This window comes from Elephantulus edwardii, unplaced genomic scaffold (assembly GCF_000299155.1).
Source record: "Elephantulus edwardii isolate Elephantulus edwardi_28Jun2011 unplaced genomic scaffold, EleEdw1.0 scaffold00407, whole genome shotgun sequence".
Classification (NCBI taxonomy): Eukaryota; Metazoa; Chordata; class Mammalia; order Macroscelidea; family Macroscelididae; genus Elephantulus; species Elephantulus edwardii.
This window is the reverse complement of record NW_006400157.1, coordinates 1133413-1153186: the sequence shown is the minus strand read 5'-3', so window position 1 is coordinate 1153186 and position 19774 is coordinate 1133413. Positions and strand designations below refer to the sequence as shown.

General features: G+C 39.6%; 1 protein-coding gene and 1 pseudogene across 1 annotated transcript in view; both read right to left on the bottom strand.

The window, feature by feature from the left end:
- The window catches only part of LOC102862673 (amine oxidase [flavin-containing] A-like), a 232016-nt gene extending 222038 nt beyond the window's left edge, over window positions 1-9978 (bottom strand). The window contains exon 1 of the mRNA XM_006902403.1: window positions 9879-9978. Within this exon, the coding sequence (XP_006902465.1) occupies window positions 9879-9978 (100 nt within the window). The remainder of the gene's footprint in view (window positions 1-9878) is intronic.
- Window positions 9979-18605: 8627 nt separating this feature from the next.
- Window positions 18606-19774, bottom strand: LOC102856996 (annotated as a pseudogene).

Here is a 19774-nt window from a genome sequence, read left to right as displayed (position 1 = left end):
AATTGGGATGGGAGTGTCAGAGACAGTGCGATTGGCACAGGACAGAGCGGAGTTTAGGTCTGTTGTACATAGGGTCGCTATGAGTCGCAAGTGACATGACGGCACATAACAACAACAACAACAATGCAAAACCTATACTTGGAACAAGAGGCAGTCATCAGAACAGAGCAAGGGAACACTGCATGGTTCGAAATTGGGAAGGGTGTACTCTAGGGCTGTGTCCTGTCTCCATACCTTTTCAACCTGTATGCAGAGCAGAATATCCAGGAGGCTAGGCTCTATGGGGAGAAGTGGCGTCAGGATTGGTGGAAGATCTATTAACAATCTACGTTATGCAGATGACACAACCCTGCTTGCCGAAAATGAGGAGGACCTCACGCACTTGCTGCAGAGGGTCAAGGACTGCAGCCTTCAGTATAGACTGAAGCTCAATGTCAAGAAAACAAAGATTCTCAGCACTGGGCCAATTGTCAGCATCAGGATAGAGGGCGAAGAGATTGAGATTGTTCACAGTTTCAGTTTGCTCGGCTCCACAGTCAACACTCTTGGCACCAGGCTTCAGGAAATTAAACAACGGGAAAAGTCAGCTGTTAGGGACCTCTCTAAAATACTCAAGAGCAACGGTGTCTCGCTGGAGACTAAGGTGCGTCTCATACAGGCCATGGTCTTTGCAATCACTTGTTATGCATCGCAGAGTTGGACAATGACTAGGGAGGATAGAAGGAGAATTGATGCCTTTGAGCTGTGGTGCTGGAGCAGAATATTGAATGTACCATGGACTGCCAAGAAAACAAACAGATTCATCCTGGAGAGGGTTAAATCAGGCTACTCCTTGGAAGCAAGGATTTGGGGGCTTTGTCTGACATACTTTGGACATGTTGTACGGAGGGACAGGTCCTTGGAGAGGGACATCATCGTTGGGAGGGTAGAGGGACGGCGCAGGAGGGGAAAACCCTCTATGAGGTGGATTGATTCAGTGACTGAGGTAATCGGGATGGGTCTGTCAGAGGCAGTGCGATTGGCACAGGATAGAGCAGGGTTTAGGGCTGTTGTACATAGGGTCACTATGAGTTGCAAACGACTCGACGGCACGTATCAACAACAACAACAAAGAAAAATTAACAAAACTTGGGTACAATGTCATTTTCACAGGAAATGGTAGGCAATCTCCTCCCATGCAATTTATTGTCACTGAAAAGCCACTATAGGGTGGGCTATGGGTTGGTTCTGACTCAAAGACAACAAATAAAACAAAGATGTCATTTAAATCTTTATGCCTAACTGATGCAGCAAATTATAAATACTACTGGTACATTTTCTGAACCTTGGCGTAGTGTTTCACAGTACATGAGAACAAAGAAAACCAGTGTGCATCCAAACCCATCCCCTATCATTATAACTATTTCTCTTTTTTTCCTTCCTTTCTCCTTTACTAGCTCTCTCTCTCTTTTTTGTTCTTTCTGTTCATATCTGTCTTTTTATCCACTTGTATTTTGTACTTCCTTTCAGAAAAAATAATTTTGTTTTGAACATTCCCAATCATCTAATCTCTTTGAAAAGATAAAAAGACAATGCTGTCTCAAATGATAAATACATGAAAACGAGTAACTAAGTTCAATATGCCTTGAGTTCCAGACTGGCCATCTAGACAATGCTAATTTATTTGATTATTGTTGAGCATTCATTTTCCCTTTAGGCAGATCTTACCCAAGTTAGGGAACAGAGTTAATCCCTATTTTATTATTCATCCCATTATTTTACTAAAACCTAAAATGTACCAGAATTGTTTGACACTACTGTACTCAATTCTACACTCTTAGGAAGTGTTATAGTTTAAGAGAGTAGTTTCTGGAATGTTTTATGGAAGAGAGTAGTTTCTAGAATGTTTTATGGAACACTAGTCCTCAAATGCTCTGGAGGAAAGCTATCAATCTTTATGAAGTTAGGAAACATTTTTTTACAATAATAACTTCTATTCTTTATTCCACTTTTCATGTGTAGACATAACTTTAAAATTTTGAAATAACATCTGCAGGGTTAAGACAAGCTTAGAGTTCTAAGCAGCTGGCATCTTTTGGCCCCCAATTTTTGTCCCTCAAAATTGTAAGTGTTTTAAAATTCCCTACTTGGTTTCTCAGTAACTTTCTGTTTAGCTTCTTAGTCTCTTGTCCCACATAGTTAAACAATTTTCAACCACTAAAGGAGTATATGGAATATCTTATAAATGGCCACAAATGTCTAAATTTATGCTAAGTTAGCTAAGTTTCCTTTATTAGGCTTGCTTTGTCTTTGGAGTTCTGCTTTTTCCAGGAGACTTGTTTTTCTAGTTTCTTATCAGAATGAGGGTAAACTGGCTGTTCTCCCTATGGTTTGTTTTATATTTTGTTTTTATACCATTTTATTTACAAAACTCTGATACATTATTTTTTTTTCAATCTTTCCCATTTCCTTCACCTCCATCTTCCTCCACCCATCAAACTGTGTGAGCCTATGAATATCGCCCTCCGCCCACCACCATACTCAGCCCCATACTTCTTCCATCCTTCCTGGCCCCTTGGATGAAGTTAGGAAATTTTATGCTGTTTCTCCTGGGGAATGTGTGGTGCTGGCAAGTCCTGAGTAGTCCTGCAATGAAGAAACCCATTTTACTTACCATTTTTCATGCCTCCTTTCTTTTTAAATACCTCAAAATACAACATAGTAAAGCTGATTAAAATTCTTATAAGATCTTACATTTATTTACAATAATAAACTCCTGGGATAAGGGTCCTGAGTAAGCAAGGCCTAGAACACAAACTGGGAGTGTTCATGCAAAGTCTTAGTGTAGCTACAGCTTGAGCTCTGCTGGCTCCTATCACTTTCTCCTTCTTTTAGAAAATTATAGTTATGACGAATTTTGATGTTCCTCATCATGGAAGAATACATGTCATTTTATTACCCATTAAATTTTTAAAAGTTATTTTTTTTATTTGTGAACATGACTTGCCAACATGACTCTTCACACTGGGTCTCTTGCACTAAACACAACAAAAGTATGATCACATTGGAGTTTCAGAAGCAATGTTCCTGAATCAGGAAAACAAGGAACAAAGTCTTAAATATTTGCCTGGTGAGAAAAAATGTCTATAAATTCATACATAGAAAAAGCTCAATCAATAAATATTCATTTATTAAATGAATCAATACATGTAAGCATTCAAGAAAAAGGTATAAGCCATAGGTTATAAACAGCTCATTATATCTGGAAATTATACCCTTAAAATAATCTTTATTGTATTTCAAAATTTATCCAAAATCAGCAATATTTTTCTCATGCACAACTTTCTTCCTCCAGGAAATTATTTCATTGTTGCATGCTTTCCTCCAGATAGAATTAACTACTCCCTTCTCTATGCTACAAATTATTAATGCACTCTACTGCCTACCAAAGGTTAGAGGTTCAAGTTCACATAGAGGTACTTGGGAAGAAAGACCTGATGGTCTATTTCTTGAAAATCAGTCACTGAAAACTCTAGGGAGAACAGTCCTACTCTAACTCAATTAGGGGTCCAATGGGACAGAGTCAACACAATGAAAACTGTTTTTCTCCATGCTATCCAGGAACCTCTGAACCAATCTCAAGAACCAATTGTACTTGTTTGTAAAAGGCTGATACATAGTCATTGGATAGACAAAGGGACTGATAAAATAGAGAACATCCTCAGACTAAAATTTCCATCTTCCTTTTTTTCAAATGCCTTCAATGTCCAACGATCTTTATAACATACTGTACATGTATATTAAACCAGGAATGCATACATAATTACCAGTTCTTTCACTTCAATATGTAAAATCTTTAATCACCAGTTTTGGTAAACTAGGGAGCTCTGGTGGCCTGATGATAAGGAGCTGTGTTGCAATCCAAAGGAAAGCATTTTTAATCCATCAGCTACTCCTAGGGAAAAAGATGGACAATCTGCTCCCATGTGGTTTACAGCTTCTGAAAAACCCGAGTGGTGTAAATGATGGATTCACATGGCTATTAACCAAAAAGTTAGCTCAAAACCAAAAGATCACACTGTGATATCTCAGAAAAAGGCTTGGAGATGTACTGCCTAAAAAATCAGCCACTGAAAACTCTATACAGCACAGGTCAACTCTGTTCCATGTGGTTATCATGAGTCATAATTATCTCCATAGCAACTAATTTTTTACAAATTGTGAAGAGTCAATAATCATCATATTCAAAGGCATCAAGCTAACTGGAGTTCTATGAGTAAGCCCATATAACAAGGTCATAGAAGTAGGGAATGAAAAGAACACTGTCTCTAGCAGTTAATGTTAGGAGTCCAGAGTTAAGTGTTGATGATAAGAACTGTATGCATTTGGTAATTCACTTGACTCCTTGAGTCTCCATTTTGGTCCCCTTAATTTATTCAACTTAAAGCAGTACTGCCAGAACCAAGGCATAGTTAACCTTCCAATGGATTTCCAAGGCTATAGAGAAAATTGTTCTTTCTCTCTCAGAGCTGCAGTGGATTCAAATACCAAAAGGGTCTTGGCCTTGAGTATAGCAGCACAAATCCCCACCGACTAGACTACCTGATCCTCCTTTTAATCCTTTACAAGCTGCAATTCTGTGATCCTTGAATACAGTTAATATGTAATTAACTGAACTCTGAAAGCTTATCACATGGTTATGCTCTTACTGATATGTTTACCAATGAAAAGGATAAAAAAGCAACAATGTGGGATAAAAATTCAGGATCCAGTAGTGTCCCAGAAAATTATGAACAAAGTTTCAAAACAGAAAAAAATGACAGATGATAGGTAAAGGCCAAAACCACGTTAAAGATAACACTCTGGTGGTTGTGTGCCATTAATCAGATTCAGATTCATAGCTACCCTATAGGACAGAACTTCAATCTCTATAGGGAAGGATCAGCATATCTGTCTGTCTCCTCAGGAGCAGCCGGTGGGTCAAACTGCCTATCTTTTGGTTAGCAGTTGTGCATTTAACCACTATTCCATCAGGGATCCTACAGGAACCACTATACTAATTAGGAATGAACAAGGCAATTTCTTTTTCACCCTCTCAACTACGAACAGAGCTCTGGTGGCATCTCTGGCTTGTTTCGGTCAGTTTTTGTTTTGTTTCTCAGTTTTCAACTAACATGCTATACCCAACCCAGGGCCCTTGAGTAGATTGAATTATATAAATCTTTACAGAAGACTGTCAATCTTTCCCCTGTAGATTGATGGCTGGTGGATTAAAACCTCTGACTTTTTTATTAGCAGTTCAACATGTAAGGCACTATGCCACTTACTTGTAAGGTGGACAGTACCAGAGGTTTTATGGCTGTGAGACATGTTGTTCTATTTTATATTTTTAATTTTTTTATTGGTTTATAGACAATCATTCACATACATCATGTTTTATACATGCACTTTGTGTTTTGTACACATATTTTGTATTTTAGACACTCATTCATGTACATTCTATTTAATGAATTACCATTACTCAATGCCTATTATCAGGCTGTCTTTTCAAGCCTCCAAAGAAACTTTCTCACTACTTCACACACACCCCACTAACCTCTGCTATTATCCGCCTTCCCCTTTTTCTGCCCCCTTCCCTCCTTCCCCTTTTAAACATTTATCTCACTCAGTTATCCTATTTCCACAATAGTAGCCTTGTGCAACTTTTGTCCTTAAGTCACTGAGATATGTATTTTATATGAAAAAAAGGCAGGGGTTATATGTTAAGATGTTGCTATTCTTTGTGCAGTTATAAAATAAAAATAAAGAATAATTCTGTTAATACGGATCAGTTCTAAATAACCTCATTTAAAATTTATTCTTTTCTATCAGATTTCAGATTACACACACACACAGAGAGAGAGAGAGACTTCAGCATTGGGCTGTAGTGTGTCAGAAATGATGAGGATGGCACAGGATACAGCACAGTTCAGAGAATTTTCCAAGTATTGACCATGTATTATAAATGTGTAAATAGTGTAAGTAGCTGAGTTGATTATAAATCACAGTAATCCTACAGGACAAAGTAAAACTTCCTTGGAGGGTTTCCAAAGCTGTAACTCTTTATGGAAGCAGATGACTCATCTTTCTCCTGTGGAGAAACCACAGTTTCAAACCACAGTTAACATGCAAACCTTAACCCACCGCTGCTACCAGGGGCTCATTCATCAGAGTGCATACTCAAAACTGCTGAGTAACTCAACCAGTGGCTCATAGCAAACTTAGAGAACAAAGTAGAACTATCCCATAGGATTTCCAAAAATGGATTCTTTATGAAAGCAGACTTTATCCTGTGTGTTCAAACCACTATCTGGAAGTTAGGAGGAAAGTGTTTTAACCACTACACCACTATTAGGGATCCTTAACAGAGAGTATAAAAGTTCCAATAAATGTTACATTAAAAAGCATTTAAAAACCACTATGAGATAGCATCTCACCCCATTAAAAATACCGAAATTCAACAGAACAGCAAACAACAAATGATGGTGAGGTTGTGGAGAAACTGAAACACTTATTCACTGTTGGTTGGAAGTGTAAAGTGGTGCAACGACTGTGGAAGGCAGTATGGCGCTTTCTCAAAAAGTTGGAAATAGAAATACCATTTGACTCAGCGATTCCACTACTGGGAATACACCCTAAAGAAACCATAACCGCCATCCAAGCAGATATATGCACACCCATGTTTATCGTGGCTTTGTTCGCAATAGCAAGGAGCTGGAAACAACCTAAGTGCCCATCAACAAACGAATGGCTAGAGATACTGTATGCAACAAACGAATGGCTAGAGATGCTGTATATTCACACAATAGAATACTCTGCTGCATTAAAAAACAAGGAACTCATGGAATACTATACAAAATGGGTGACCCTGGAGGACTTTATGCTGAGTGAAATATCTCAGGTACAAAAGGACAAATACTGTATAGTACCACTGTTGTAAAAAGGGACTGACATCAAGGTTGGGGGAACCTGAGAAAAGAGGGGATAAATAATGTATACTGAATTGAAACAGATGAGGGAGAGAACTGTACTGTTTAAAAGGAATATATGATTAGGTATCATTTTCATGACAAGATTCCAGAAAAAGAAATGCATAGTAAAGTGAACTGTGGACTTGGGGGTTGGGAGTGGGTGATTGTATAACAACCAAAGAATTTTTTTTTATTTTCAAAGATAAAAGAGAACTGGGGCGGGGAAGGTGGACAGGGAGGAAAATGTGCAACAATGAATGAGAAAAAAAATAAATGGGAAGAATATGCTGTAAAAATTTGTTAAAATTTTACAAAATTAAAAAAATTAGAAAGCACTTAAATGTGATTCATAGTAAAAATCTCCTAAGATACTGCTAAGCAAGCACAAAACTGATGTGTTTCTGAATACTCAAGGTTGTTTGAGAAGTGATGTCTCTTACTAGTTCATAGAATGCCTGATTTATACCTAGGGTTTACTCATGACCCAAACCTGCATTTACTTTCCTTTACGTTGTAAGTCATCTGGGAAGGTATCATAGATAGAAAGAAATGTTTCTGGTCAGTTTGTGTATTAAAAATCCCTTGGATTTGACTATTCAGAGGAAATAAAATGTCTTTCTCAGCAATACAGATAGACAAGAATCTGGTTTCTGAAATGATAAATGATCCTCCAAATGGAAATTATAAAATTAATGATTAATAATACCTATGAACCGATGTGTTTTTATAAAGAAATTTTCAAAATTATGGATATAAAATTCATCATGAAATTGGTGCTTTATTCTGAATTAAAGGCAGAAGAGGCCTGCTATTGTAAAATGGGGGATAAGGAGGAAAGCACGTTTTATAAGCTATCTGGCAAATCTAGCTCTGGCAGTAACCATGTACATCTCTGTACATTCTTTCCTGCACTGTAGGTAGAAGAAAGAACAGGTTACAAGATTGAGAGAGGAAAAACTTCCAAAATACTTCTTAAGGAACCATGGAGCACAAAACAAGGAAAAAAAACCATAAGAAATAACCAGGGAGAACTCAGAGTTGTGGAATATATGGAAAATTGTATGATGATGAGAGTGGAAACACTACCAATCAATTTACACAGCACACTATCAAGCGTAGTTATAAGAAGCTGCACTGCAACTCCGGAGGCACATGGATAAGTAATCTCTTCCTGTCTACTGCCTCTGAAAACCCACTGGAGAGTCACCTATGGGTCAGTTCTTACTTGATGGTACATAACAACATAAACAGTAGTCTTTGGAAATAAAAGTACACTTCACTGCAGACATTCAACGAGTATTGAGGGACTGAACACAGAAATGTGAAACAGAGAGAATATCTTTTTTTTTTCTTCCTCCTCAGCGGGATCTAGGAACCTCAGTGGAGGATTTAAGAAATGGGCTGCTAACCAAACAGTTGGAGGCTTGAACTCTCTAGATTCTCCTTAAGAGAAAGAGAAAACTGCTTGCATAAAGATATACAGCCTCTGAAAACCCTATGTGGAAGTTCTACACTGTTCCATAGGGTTGCTATGAGTTGGAACTAACTCAAGGGCAATAGACTTTTTGTTGTTGTTTTGTTAGGGTTTTTAACCAAGACCTGCTTTCCTCTCATTCTCTGAAATATGCATGCTTCTTCTAGCATTGGGTTGTGTTGTCAAAGCAGCAGTTCTTGTCAATCTCTACTCTCATGATTGCAACTGTAGGGCTGCTAACTAAAAAGGTAAACAGATCAAATATTGCTGCTGACTCATTCTCTGGAGAAAGATGTACATTTTCTCTCATAAAGATTTATAGTCTCAAGCCAGTGGATTTTTTTGTTTGTTTATCTCTCCTCAATAGTCTATGTCAAAATTTACTTGCAAACAAGTTCACAGCTTCTTGGAAAGAAGCATACCTGAAACATGGCTTCTTTAATTTCAGTGAGGTTCCATTCCAGTTAAGGCTGAAACAAATGTTTTACTACACAAGAGAATGTTAAGTAACAACTTAATAAATCAGGTATGGTGAGATTTCCAAGAAAATGAAAAGCCCATGTACCACCACACTCACTTGGTCTGCTGCAAACCCAAGTCAGAATCTAAAAATCCGACTATCTGAACTGGCTGGCCCATTACAGCACAGAATTCAAGCAGTGGGAGCTTGTAATGTAAAAAGGACACAAGTCAGTCTCTGACCTGCCTCAGCCCTTGCTTCACAAGGAGGTTACCTTTGGGCAATTACTACTCTACACCGTTCTGCAATTCTAAAAGCTAGCTAGAGTAGACTACCTTTCCTTGAAGATTTTTGTGTCCTTCTCTTCATTCACCACATTTTCCACAAAAAAAAACCAAAAAAACAACCAAACGTTTCCATAAAAATAGAATACTCCCAATTCTCCACTTCATTCTCTTCTTCCTTCTCCTCTTCTTCCTCCTCCTCCAATATTATAAAAATCTATTTCCTGATGTTCTATTTTAGATTTTTTTAAAAAAATGTTTAATCAGTGGGACACAGCATCCATCTAAGAATTATTGTGAGTCTTACATTGGAAAACCTGATGCAGCCACTTCCCACATAAGTCATTTGATCTCAGAAGAGCAACTAAAATTCTCCAGGCTTCAGTTTCCTAGTTGCATGAAATCCGGTTAAGTAAATTATGCCACTCTGAATTGTTGAAGGCTGAGAAAATCATACAGAACGTTATAGCAAGAGTAATTAAATATTAGAACGTAGTAAAATTATTCTTTCAGCCTCCATTAGTACACATTACCACAACAGCCGACCCAACCCCCATTCCTACCTCGCAGGGTCCATACCTCACTTGCAGGCAGGAGGGACCCCCACTTCTGGCTGTCACCACTCCTGGATGTCTGGAGCCCCTCAGTTGATAACTATGGTGTACACTCACCTGAGATGCCACCTCCTATCACAACTACGTCGAACATGTGGCCTTCCATACTCGCCTTCTCCCGACTCACCACACTATGCTTGTTACCCTCCTGAGGCATAGGTATAGGAGTGGAGCCAGTGGAGGGCGGCGCAGGCCCTTGTACCCACACCCGGGAGGAGCTTGGAGGCGGAGTAGATCCTTACTCAGATTACCAACAAGATTTCAGCGCAGGGGCGGAGCAAACCCTGGTACCATCACTTTAGAAGAATCTGGAGGTGGAGCTAATCTATGTATTGATAGCAGTGGGGAAACTGGTACCAAAGAAGAAGCTGACCTCAGATACTGATACTCGAGGGGAGGCTGAGGGCGGAGCAAATCCTCCTGTGGAGACCTGGGGCTGGCAAGAAGTGACACTAAGGGGAAATTAAAAAAACTGATCAAAGCCTTGTATTGAATTCCTAGGGGAGCCGGTACAATGAGGGAGGTGGTTTCTTGTTCTGATACTCGGGGGGTGTTTGTGGAGACATTTGTATTGAACTACAAGGACAGCTGGGCTTGGAAAAAGGCATAAACCTATGTGCTGATCATACCAGGGTGTTCATGAATGTAGGAGGTACTTCTATGGTATCCCTGTGGAATTTGGGCCTGGAAGGGAGGACTAGCCCATGTGGCGACCCTGCAGGGGTGTTCGCGAGTGTAGGAGGTATTAATATTGACTCCTGTTTGGAACTAGGCATCGGAGGCTCTGTCAACGAACTCTGGGTGGACTCAGGAGCTGTGGGGCAGAGGAGCTCTGGTGTTCACCCTACTGAGGTAATCACTGCTGCAGGTCGTTGCACTGATATCCACAGGAAGGCAGATATCAAAGGCTGGGAGACCCCGTGGTTTGAACAGGAGTCAGTGTCCAGGGTCGAGGCTAGGAAGATCCCACCAGTAATGCTCAGGCTAGGGATAGGCGGCTTGGGAATCCTGTAGTTCAGATCGTGGACGCTGAAGCCCAAGGACCGGGTTCCCAGTTGGTGTTAAGCCTCAGACCAGAAGTGGAAATGAGGCGAGAGTCTGCAGTAGAGTTTCAGGAGTCAGACACATCCACTGAGGACGCAGTCAACCTGGAGTAGATAGAGGTGACAGTCCTCCACTCGGAGTGGGTGCGCCACTCATACAAAATGGATGCATTCCAGCCAGAATTGCCCGATTATGGTTGTACTCTCTCCCTGACACCCTCGCCCAAACCCCCGCTGCCTGAGATGGCCAGGAAGTTGCTGGTATTCATGGTTCTTAAGTGGAAGGCAAGGGTGAAGACCTTTCTATTTCCACCCCGCTTCTCTGCCGAGGAAACTCATCCTTTCTGGTTGGTGTGGAGGTCCTCTCCTTACTTCCCTTTCCCTTCCTCTCCCCCAGCCTATTGTTTCAGTAGGCCGGCCCTGTTAGGCCAGCCCACAGGCAAGACAAGGGTGGGAGAGGCGGAGGTGGGGGGGAGGAACACTGGAGCCAAATTGCAGGGCGACACCACAAATTGGGGGTGGGTTAGGCGGGTATGGGAGAATGGTGTGGCCGTGTAGGGTGTATCGACCTGATACTTTGATTCTTGCACTTTAACTAAAGGGGACTGGGCTGAGGCGGGATTAGGGAAACTAGTATTTGAAATGATAGAACTGGGCAAAGACTTTGGAACTAGTGAGGTGCCTGCCTCACTTGGTAGAGTCCCTTTATGACGTCACTCGAGGATCATTGAGGCTGCGCCTCCGTGTTGGAGGGGGAGCCTGATGGCGTGAAGCTAACCTCTTGGGGAGATTCAGAGGTTGTTGATTATATTTTACAATACGAAGCACTTGACCAAAGCGAAATTAAGTCTGCAAGAAAAATTAAAACTCAACTAACACAGATTAAGGGGGATCTGCAATTTAAAAACCCAGGTTAAGGGATGGTTAAGGTGCAGAAATACAATAAAGAATTTATTTTCCTAGCCTACTGAAAAGAGTACATATATTTTTCTACGTAGTTTGCTACTTTGCCAATTATCTTAAGTTGCTGCTTTTTCTTATTGTTGTTGTGTACCATCGAGTAGGAACTGAACCATAGAAATTAGGACATGAACTCAAGGGAGTTACCTACATACCTGTTCCCATCTACAACTTACCCCTTAAATATCCAACTTCTTGAACAAATTAAGGAAATTTAGATTTAGCTCCTTGTTCTGATGTAATAGTTTTTACTTCCAAAATAGTTGAAGTTTACGTTTTGATAGCATTTTTATATTATTAGACTTTGAAGCAAAAAAAAAAAATAATATAAAGAATTTTGCTTTTCTTTATGCTATTTGCGGATACTATGTTTAAGTCCACTTTTGTCCTTATTCTTGTTGTGTTGCTTCGTTCAAATATTTTATTTAATACTTTTTGATAGTCATTAGGAATGTATGGGGCCTCCTCAAGATTGTAAGCTGCCATGTAGAGACAGACAGCCTCATATTTCATGTGTAAATATAAATTAATATAAATATTATAATTGAAAGATTTGCAATTATAAGAAAATTTCAGGATATTTTTATCACTCTGAAAGATAACTTTGAAAATATTCTAGAAAGGAACAAATTATATAGGTAAAAGAAGTGTGGAAGAAAAAAGTGAGACTCACTGAAGAAGCAGAAATTTACCTCTTGTTTACTACGGAACCAAAACTAACTCATAGCTGACCCTCCAGCAGGTTTCCAGAGGCAGTAAATAGCACAGGAGGAAATTGCCCATCAGCACAGTTTCTTACTGCTAGGCCACTAGAATATTCCAAACTGAATATTTACAAAGGTCAGGGCAGGATAAAAAGAGAACACAAAGGATAGTGAAATATCTCTGAGGAAGTAATAGCAAATCTCTTAGCCCTCCTAAATACGGACAATAGGAAGCATGTGAGAAAATGGTTATAATAACCTGGAAGATAAAGTTGTATGAAGAGGGTCACCATGGGAAATGCTCAAATAATTAGCAATTAGAGAGACAAAAATCAAACAGTGAGATCTCATCGCAGCAACAATAGCAAAATTCAATAAGATTGAAAATAACAAATGCTGGTGACAGGTGGAGAGAACTGAATTCTCTCTCATACACTGTTGGTGTAGTTGGTTGTGGTGTGCCATCAAGTCAGAACTGACTCATAGTTGACCCTCTAGCGGGTTTTCAAACAGAGGAGATTGCCTATTCTGCTAGATTTGAATCTTGTGCCTTTGGGATTGTAGCATAGCTTTTCTTTTTTATCATTTGGCTCTAAGGACCAACTTGTTGTATCATAGCTTTTTTAACACTAGGCCAAAACAATGCCAAACTGCTGATACGACTCCAAAATAGTACAACCACTATGGAAAGCAATTTGGTGCTTCCTTAAAAAGTTGGAAACAAAAATAATGTTTGATCCAGCAAACCTACTACTCGGTATGTATCCTAAAGAAACAAGAACTACAATACAAACTGATATGTGAACACTCATGTTCATCACAGCATTATTTGCAAAAGGAAAGAGATGGAAATAACTCAAATATCCATCAACGGGTGAATGGATAAACAAACTTTGGTATGGATACACACTAGAGTACAGTGTAACTCTAAAGAATAGCGAAGATTTGTGAAATACCATATAGCAAGAGTGAGTCTCAATTACATTATTCTGAGTGAAGTAAGTTCAGTCACAAAAAGATAAATACTGCATGAGTTTATGATTGTAGGGACCTCTGGTGGACTAGTGGTAAGAAGCTGCATGCACTGCAAACTCAAAGTCATTTAGTTCAAATTCACCAGCTGCTCTGAGGAAGAAGGATGAGCAATCTCCTATGGAATTTACTGTCCCTAAAAACCAGCTAGAGGGTCAGCTATGGGCTGGTTCCAACTCAATGGCACACAACAACTATGACTGCTATTGTAAAAAACTAAAGAAAAGTTTACACACAGAAAGAATCGTTTTTTGGATGGTTACTAGGAATGAATAGGGAAGGAGAATGGAATAAAAATAAATCAATAAAAACAAACAGCTGTCAATGATTTTTATAATAATTTCCTCCCCCTAAAATTCCTAAAATGTGTACCAGTAAAAATGTAATGAGGAAATGGATAGGGAAAGTGTTATAAAACACTGTTGGAGATAATTTAGCTTTCAGAAATTAAATTTACAAGGAATTTTTCATAGTGTGGGAACATGAACAATTATATGAGTGATTAAAAAAGGTAATAAAGTGCAAATTAAGTGTAGTTTCATCATCTATGCAAAAATTATAGAAGGAGAATATACAACATATTAAAGTAAAAATTTAAATTTTTATTTTAAAATATTTTAGATTAAGGGAGCTCTGATGGCCTACTGGCAAGAAGCTTCACTGCAATTCCAGGAGAATGTGGTTCAAATCCACCAGATGCTCTGCTGGAGAAGAGAGGCAATCTCCTCCTGCACCAGTCAGATCCGATTTGATGGTACACACACACACATGCACAAAAAAATTTTTTTTTAAATTTTAGATTAATGGGAAACTGTAAAAATAGTAGAGCGGTCTTGTATACTCTTCATACAACTTCTTCCCATCCGTATAACTACAGCATGTCATTAAACCAGGAAAATTACTGACGCAGTCAATACATGCTCACCAGAGTCACTAAAGTTAATTCTAAATGATAGTCCATGTAAGCAAATAAACAAATATAGATTGCAGTCTAGTCTGAGCCCACTCCAACAGTTTTCAGGAGATTGTAAGAGGAAATTGCTCATCTTTCCCCTGCAGACCCACCAGAGATGGGCTGCCTATGAGTTGTCAGTGAAACTCCTTATAGACTGTATTGTCAGAGTACACCTTAACTTTTTATACACACCAATATTATTGAAAGACTAATATTTCCATTTTAAAAATCATTGCTAGTTGAATAAAAGCTAAAAATGTAGAGAATGTAAGAGCCTGGAGTGCACATGGGAGAAACCATTTCTGTATAATCCAAGGAACACTGGCCATCAACCAGGGAAAGAAAGGTCGTGCACGATTGCAGATTTTTATAGCAGATCTCTACACTATAACTGCAATCATACCAAAACTATTTGACTAAAGCAGTTTTTAAAAATAATTTTGTTTAAAAGAATTTATATTTCACAAGCAAAAATGTCAATGGTGATCTGTGTAAATGGTGCATCTTCACTGTGCACGTCTGTGTTTTTACTGGTCATGCTTAAATTAGAGATGCTTTTGAATGACTTGGTTAAACTGTGTGTAAAGTATTTAACTTGTAAGCAAGTACAGTGTCCTAGGTTTAATAAAATTATTACATTTAATGCATTTATTGCATATATGAATATATATACATGAAGAGGCTTTATGTCTTCTGATAATTGATTTTTGAATGTGTTTTTAAATCAGTGGTGCCTTTAGGCAAAAACCTTTAAATTAATCATTCTTTTGGCTTTCAAATTTTTCAGGTAACATATAAACTATAGAAACCATCACTCCTACTAACTTGTAGCTCATTCACCTAAAAAATTGATTGTAAAATTAAATATAGCACTTAGGTGGGTACTTCCTACAGTTAGGATGTTTGGAAAGGTTGCTGAAAACAGTTGTGCCATTGACTAGTGGATGCATTCGGTTAGCCTTAATCCAAACAAAAATTTGAAAAATTTCTTGACTCTTTCAGTTGACTCATTTTAAGTTTGTGCTGCTGGTATTTGGGGGGAAAACAGTAAGTGCTACCAGAAATTGTACCAATTTTTATAAAAATTAAGAACAATATAAATTTCACAATCTATAATTTTAATTTTGTGCAATATTTTCATTCAATGCATGTGTATTTGAGTAATTGTAAAATAAATGAATTTTTAATGTTTTGAGATCTAGTTTAAACTGTCTTCTTAACCCAACAACTTACGTTCCGTTGTTGCTGCATCCTTTTATTTAAGGACTTGTTTTAAAAGTCTTTTTGTCACTCCTTGTATAATTCTTTTGTTATTAATAAATTTTGCTTATAGGGGCACGGCTCCTGTATTACAAGGGGAAAATACAAAGAGCACATTTTAGGATTATAATTGTTAAAAACAAAATAACTTGTGCATATCATTGTACAGTATGTACGTGTCAGCTGTGTGCCTATTTGTTCTATCAGTACTTTCTTTAACAAAGAAGAAATAACAATCAGAAAGAATGTCAGTTATTTTTATTGAACTAAAAAAATTAAACATTTTATTTGGTTTGCGTTATGTTCTCTCCTTTAGAAAATACTAATAAAGTATTAACAAACAAACAAAAAAATCATTGCTATTTGATAACTTCCGGAAAGGTATCTATAATCTAATTAGTTATGTCCTGCCAATGTTCATTTCCTGGGTTTGGACCCACTCTCCTCTCCACCTGCCATCATTCTTCTACTTACATGTTGTGCACCAGCAATAACATCATGATGCTTCATGATGCCACATTTTGCTTGTGCTACTTTCAGGGCTCCATGCTCCCTCTATATGATTTCGCCCTGATATTTCTTCTTTTTTTTCCTTCTAGACAATGTTAAGCATTATTGGGTTGAGTTTTCTGGGAAGCTGAAGCTGAAATGGAGTTAGGAGTGAAAAATGTCTACAAGGAAGAGTGCTTGTGAAAGGAAAAGGGCAGGAATAGCATCAGAAGGAGCAAAACATGCCTATTTGAGGAACCTCACTTTTGGCAGAAATGGCCAGACTCCTTCCAATAAATGTATATTTATTGAAAGATTCTCTATGAACTGCGATCCCTTGGATATAACTACTTTGCTTAATCATTGGCTTGTGCTACTCCTAAACTACATGACTTTGAAGTTTGGATAGAGCCTGGAGAAAAATCACAGTTGTGGGATTGTCTGCTAACTGCAGTCTTTACATGTAGGTAGAATCCTTTCTTGAGGAGGAATATGTGTCAGACAGACCAGTCTCATAATTCTATGCATTCACACAGAACATCATAAGTGTTAATGTTCCACTATCATTGTCCTGAAATTCTTGATCACTTTATCTTTGCGCTTGTGTTTCATAAATGGAGAAGAAATGTAAAATGTATATATTCTATGTTTTCTTATCTCATTGTTGCCTATTTTGCGTATGGTATTATGGATGTCCTTTTTGCACAAGAGGCTCTGCATTTTTGTATTTTTACTGTTGTGGTGTACAGTCAAGTCAGAAACAATTTATACCTGACATTCTAGTGAGTTTTCAAGAGGCTGTAAATTGTACAGGAGAAGATTGTCTATCTTTCTCCCATGGAGAAGCTGGTGGACTCAAACTGCCTGTCTTGTTGGCAGTGCAACTCTTTACCACTAAGTAACCACCGGGCTACCCAAATTATGTAGCCAACCCTACAGTAGTCCTTGGCCAGGCTCCAGGCCTAAGTCAAACATCTTTTGCTGATGTAACACAAATAAATGTTAAAACTACTTTTCATGTATCTATTGCTCCATATAAAAGAGTATTATTCTTTGTCTAATTCTAATTTTAGCCCAAATCTCAAGAGATTGATGGGGTGGTATTGACAAATTTGGGATTGTTCAAACAGGTACTATAGTTGTAAAGCTGACATCATTTGCCTTTAGCCTGTAAAACTGGTGCTTTGCCCTAGAACTCTATTTTTCTTTCTTTCTTTTTTTTTTAAGTTGGGTCTACAGCGATTTTATTGTAACAGAGAAACCAAACTGCAGTAAATCTACATGATTAGAGCAGATGGTGGCCATCTTTGCCCAGGGGGAAGCCCGAGCCTGACTGGCACACACACCAAGTCCAGCACCTCATGTCTCCTGGGGCTGCCATGAGCTACCTGCTTCACCCGGGGTAACTGTACAGCCACTCTTGGCCAAGACAGGACAGGTGTCTATTGGCAGAAGTGACATTCTGACAGGGAGAATGAAACGATGATTGGAGAGGAGGTGGAAATCAAAGGACACGTCTCTATTATTATCTACAGGAAGGGATGGAATGAGCATGAAATGATGTTCTTCAGTCTTAAAATCAATAGTGATGGGGGGGGTCAATAGACTGGAAGAAAATCTAGGCTGGTGTAGAGAGGTTAAGGATCTAGGCTAATGATAACAGATCTTTGTGTTGGAGGAAAAGAAAAATCAATGATAAGGATTAAGAGGGGAGATTTCAACTGCCTACAGGTGTTAAAAAGGAGAGCCTTTCTTTTTTAAATAAGACAAGAAAAGGTCTATTTTATCATCTTTGACGTACCTACAGAGGATTCAGTGCATTTCATCAAACACGATTTCTGCACGGTGCTATCTTTAGGAAGGGCAAACACAAAGCCAACTAACCAATTGCTAATGTCAACACTACGTCTTCTCGCAAAGCCTCTCATACGTGTTATTTCTCATGTTGGTGAACAGAGGAACCCTTAGCACGCAAGGTGCTCCAGTTAAAGCTTCTGAAATATTGCAATGGTACGATTGACACATTTTTGGCTCTCACTTTCTTACACTTGCAAACCCTTTTGGGAAAGCTGGAGATAAAAGGATTGGGGTGAGCGTGGGGATGAGGGGGAGAAGAGTTTGGTTTTGGAGCCACAAATGTCCAGCCACCAGCCACTGATGCCTCTGCCCTATGTCACTACATGATCTTTTCTGCAAAACACATTCAATGGCTGAATGTTAAGTGTTGTGGTTGAAATAAACGATCTGCTAATCAGCACCCACCCTCCCCCGTCCTCTTTGTGCATCTCACAGCAGAGGCTGAAAACGGACAGGCTGCCCCTGTTCCTCCCGACCAGAGAAATTACTTGGTGACCTCGTGAATGGCATGGGCAAGGTAGCCCACATTGCCAGAGGTGACGCCTGCCAAGGAGATGCGGCCGTCCTTGGTCATGTAGATGGAGAACTCCTTGGTGAGCCGCTCCACCTGCTCGGGCTTGAGCCCCATGAAACAAAACATGCCGATCTGGTCGGTGATGTGCTGCCAGTTGTGGGAGGAGCCCTCCTTCTTGAGGTTGGATAGTTGAGGCAATCCGGGCTCCGTTGAGAGGAGGGTTGGAATACATTGGACGGGTCAAGATTTTCAACTGTGATTCCACCCTTTTGGCCGTATCAGCATCCGCACACACCACAGTGAAGGCCCCCACACGCTCACCGTATAAGCCCATGTTCTTGGCGTGTGATTGGCAGAGACAATGGCGTACGGCCCAGGCATCCTTGTTACCGTCTCCGCTGGCAAAGCCTTGGTAGGCCATGTTAAAGAATGCATATAGATTCTTTTTCTTCACCACCGTGGCTATTTCCTTCCACTGCTCAGGACGAGGGTCCACTCCTGTGGGGTTGTGAGCACAGGCGTGCAGAAGAAGAACACTTTGCTCTGGCATTTTCGAAATGTCTTCTATAGCACCTGAAAAGTCAAAGCCACAAGTCTTGGGGTCGTAGTATCAATAGCCGTGTAGCTGCATGCCAGCATCCCTGAAGATGGGCGTGTGGTTTCCCCAGGACGGTTTGGGCAGGAAGACATCTCAGCAGAACTTAAAGAATCTTTGCAGAAAACTAGCTCCAATCCTTAATGCCCCTGTTCCAGAAATGGCATACCGGCCACTTTTCAACACCTCGCTGTTTTCACCCAGGGCCACTTCTGCAGACGCCTTACAAAATTCTGCCAAGCCTCCAATGGGGAGGTATTCCTTGTCCAGATTTTTTTGCAGCAATCTGAGCTTCTGCCTTCCGAACACTAGGAAGCACGTAAGGCTTTCCGTTATCGTCTCGGTAGGCCCCGACTCCCAGGTTCATCTTTTTGCTGTTGGTATCTCTCTTAAAAGCTTCTGTGACTCCCAGGATGGGATCTGGGGGCCCCATCTCCACGTGGGCCCACCAAGAGCTGGCTCTGGCAGAAGCCACTGTGGCGAGGCCTGGGTAGAAGACAGCGGCAGCCCTGGAAAGGACGCGACCAGAGTGCAGCAGGGCCAT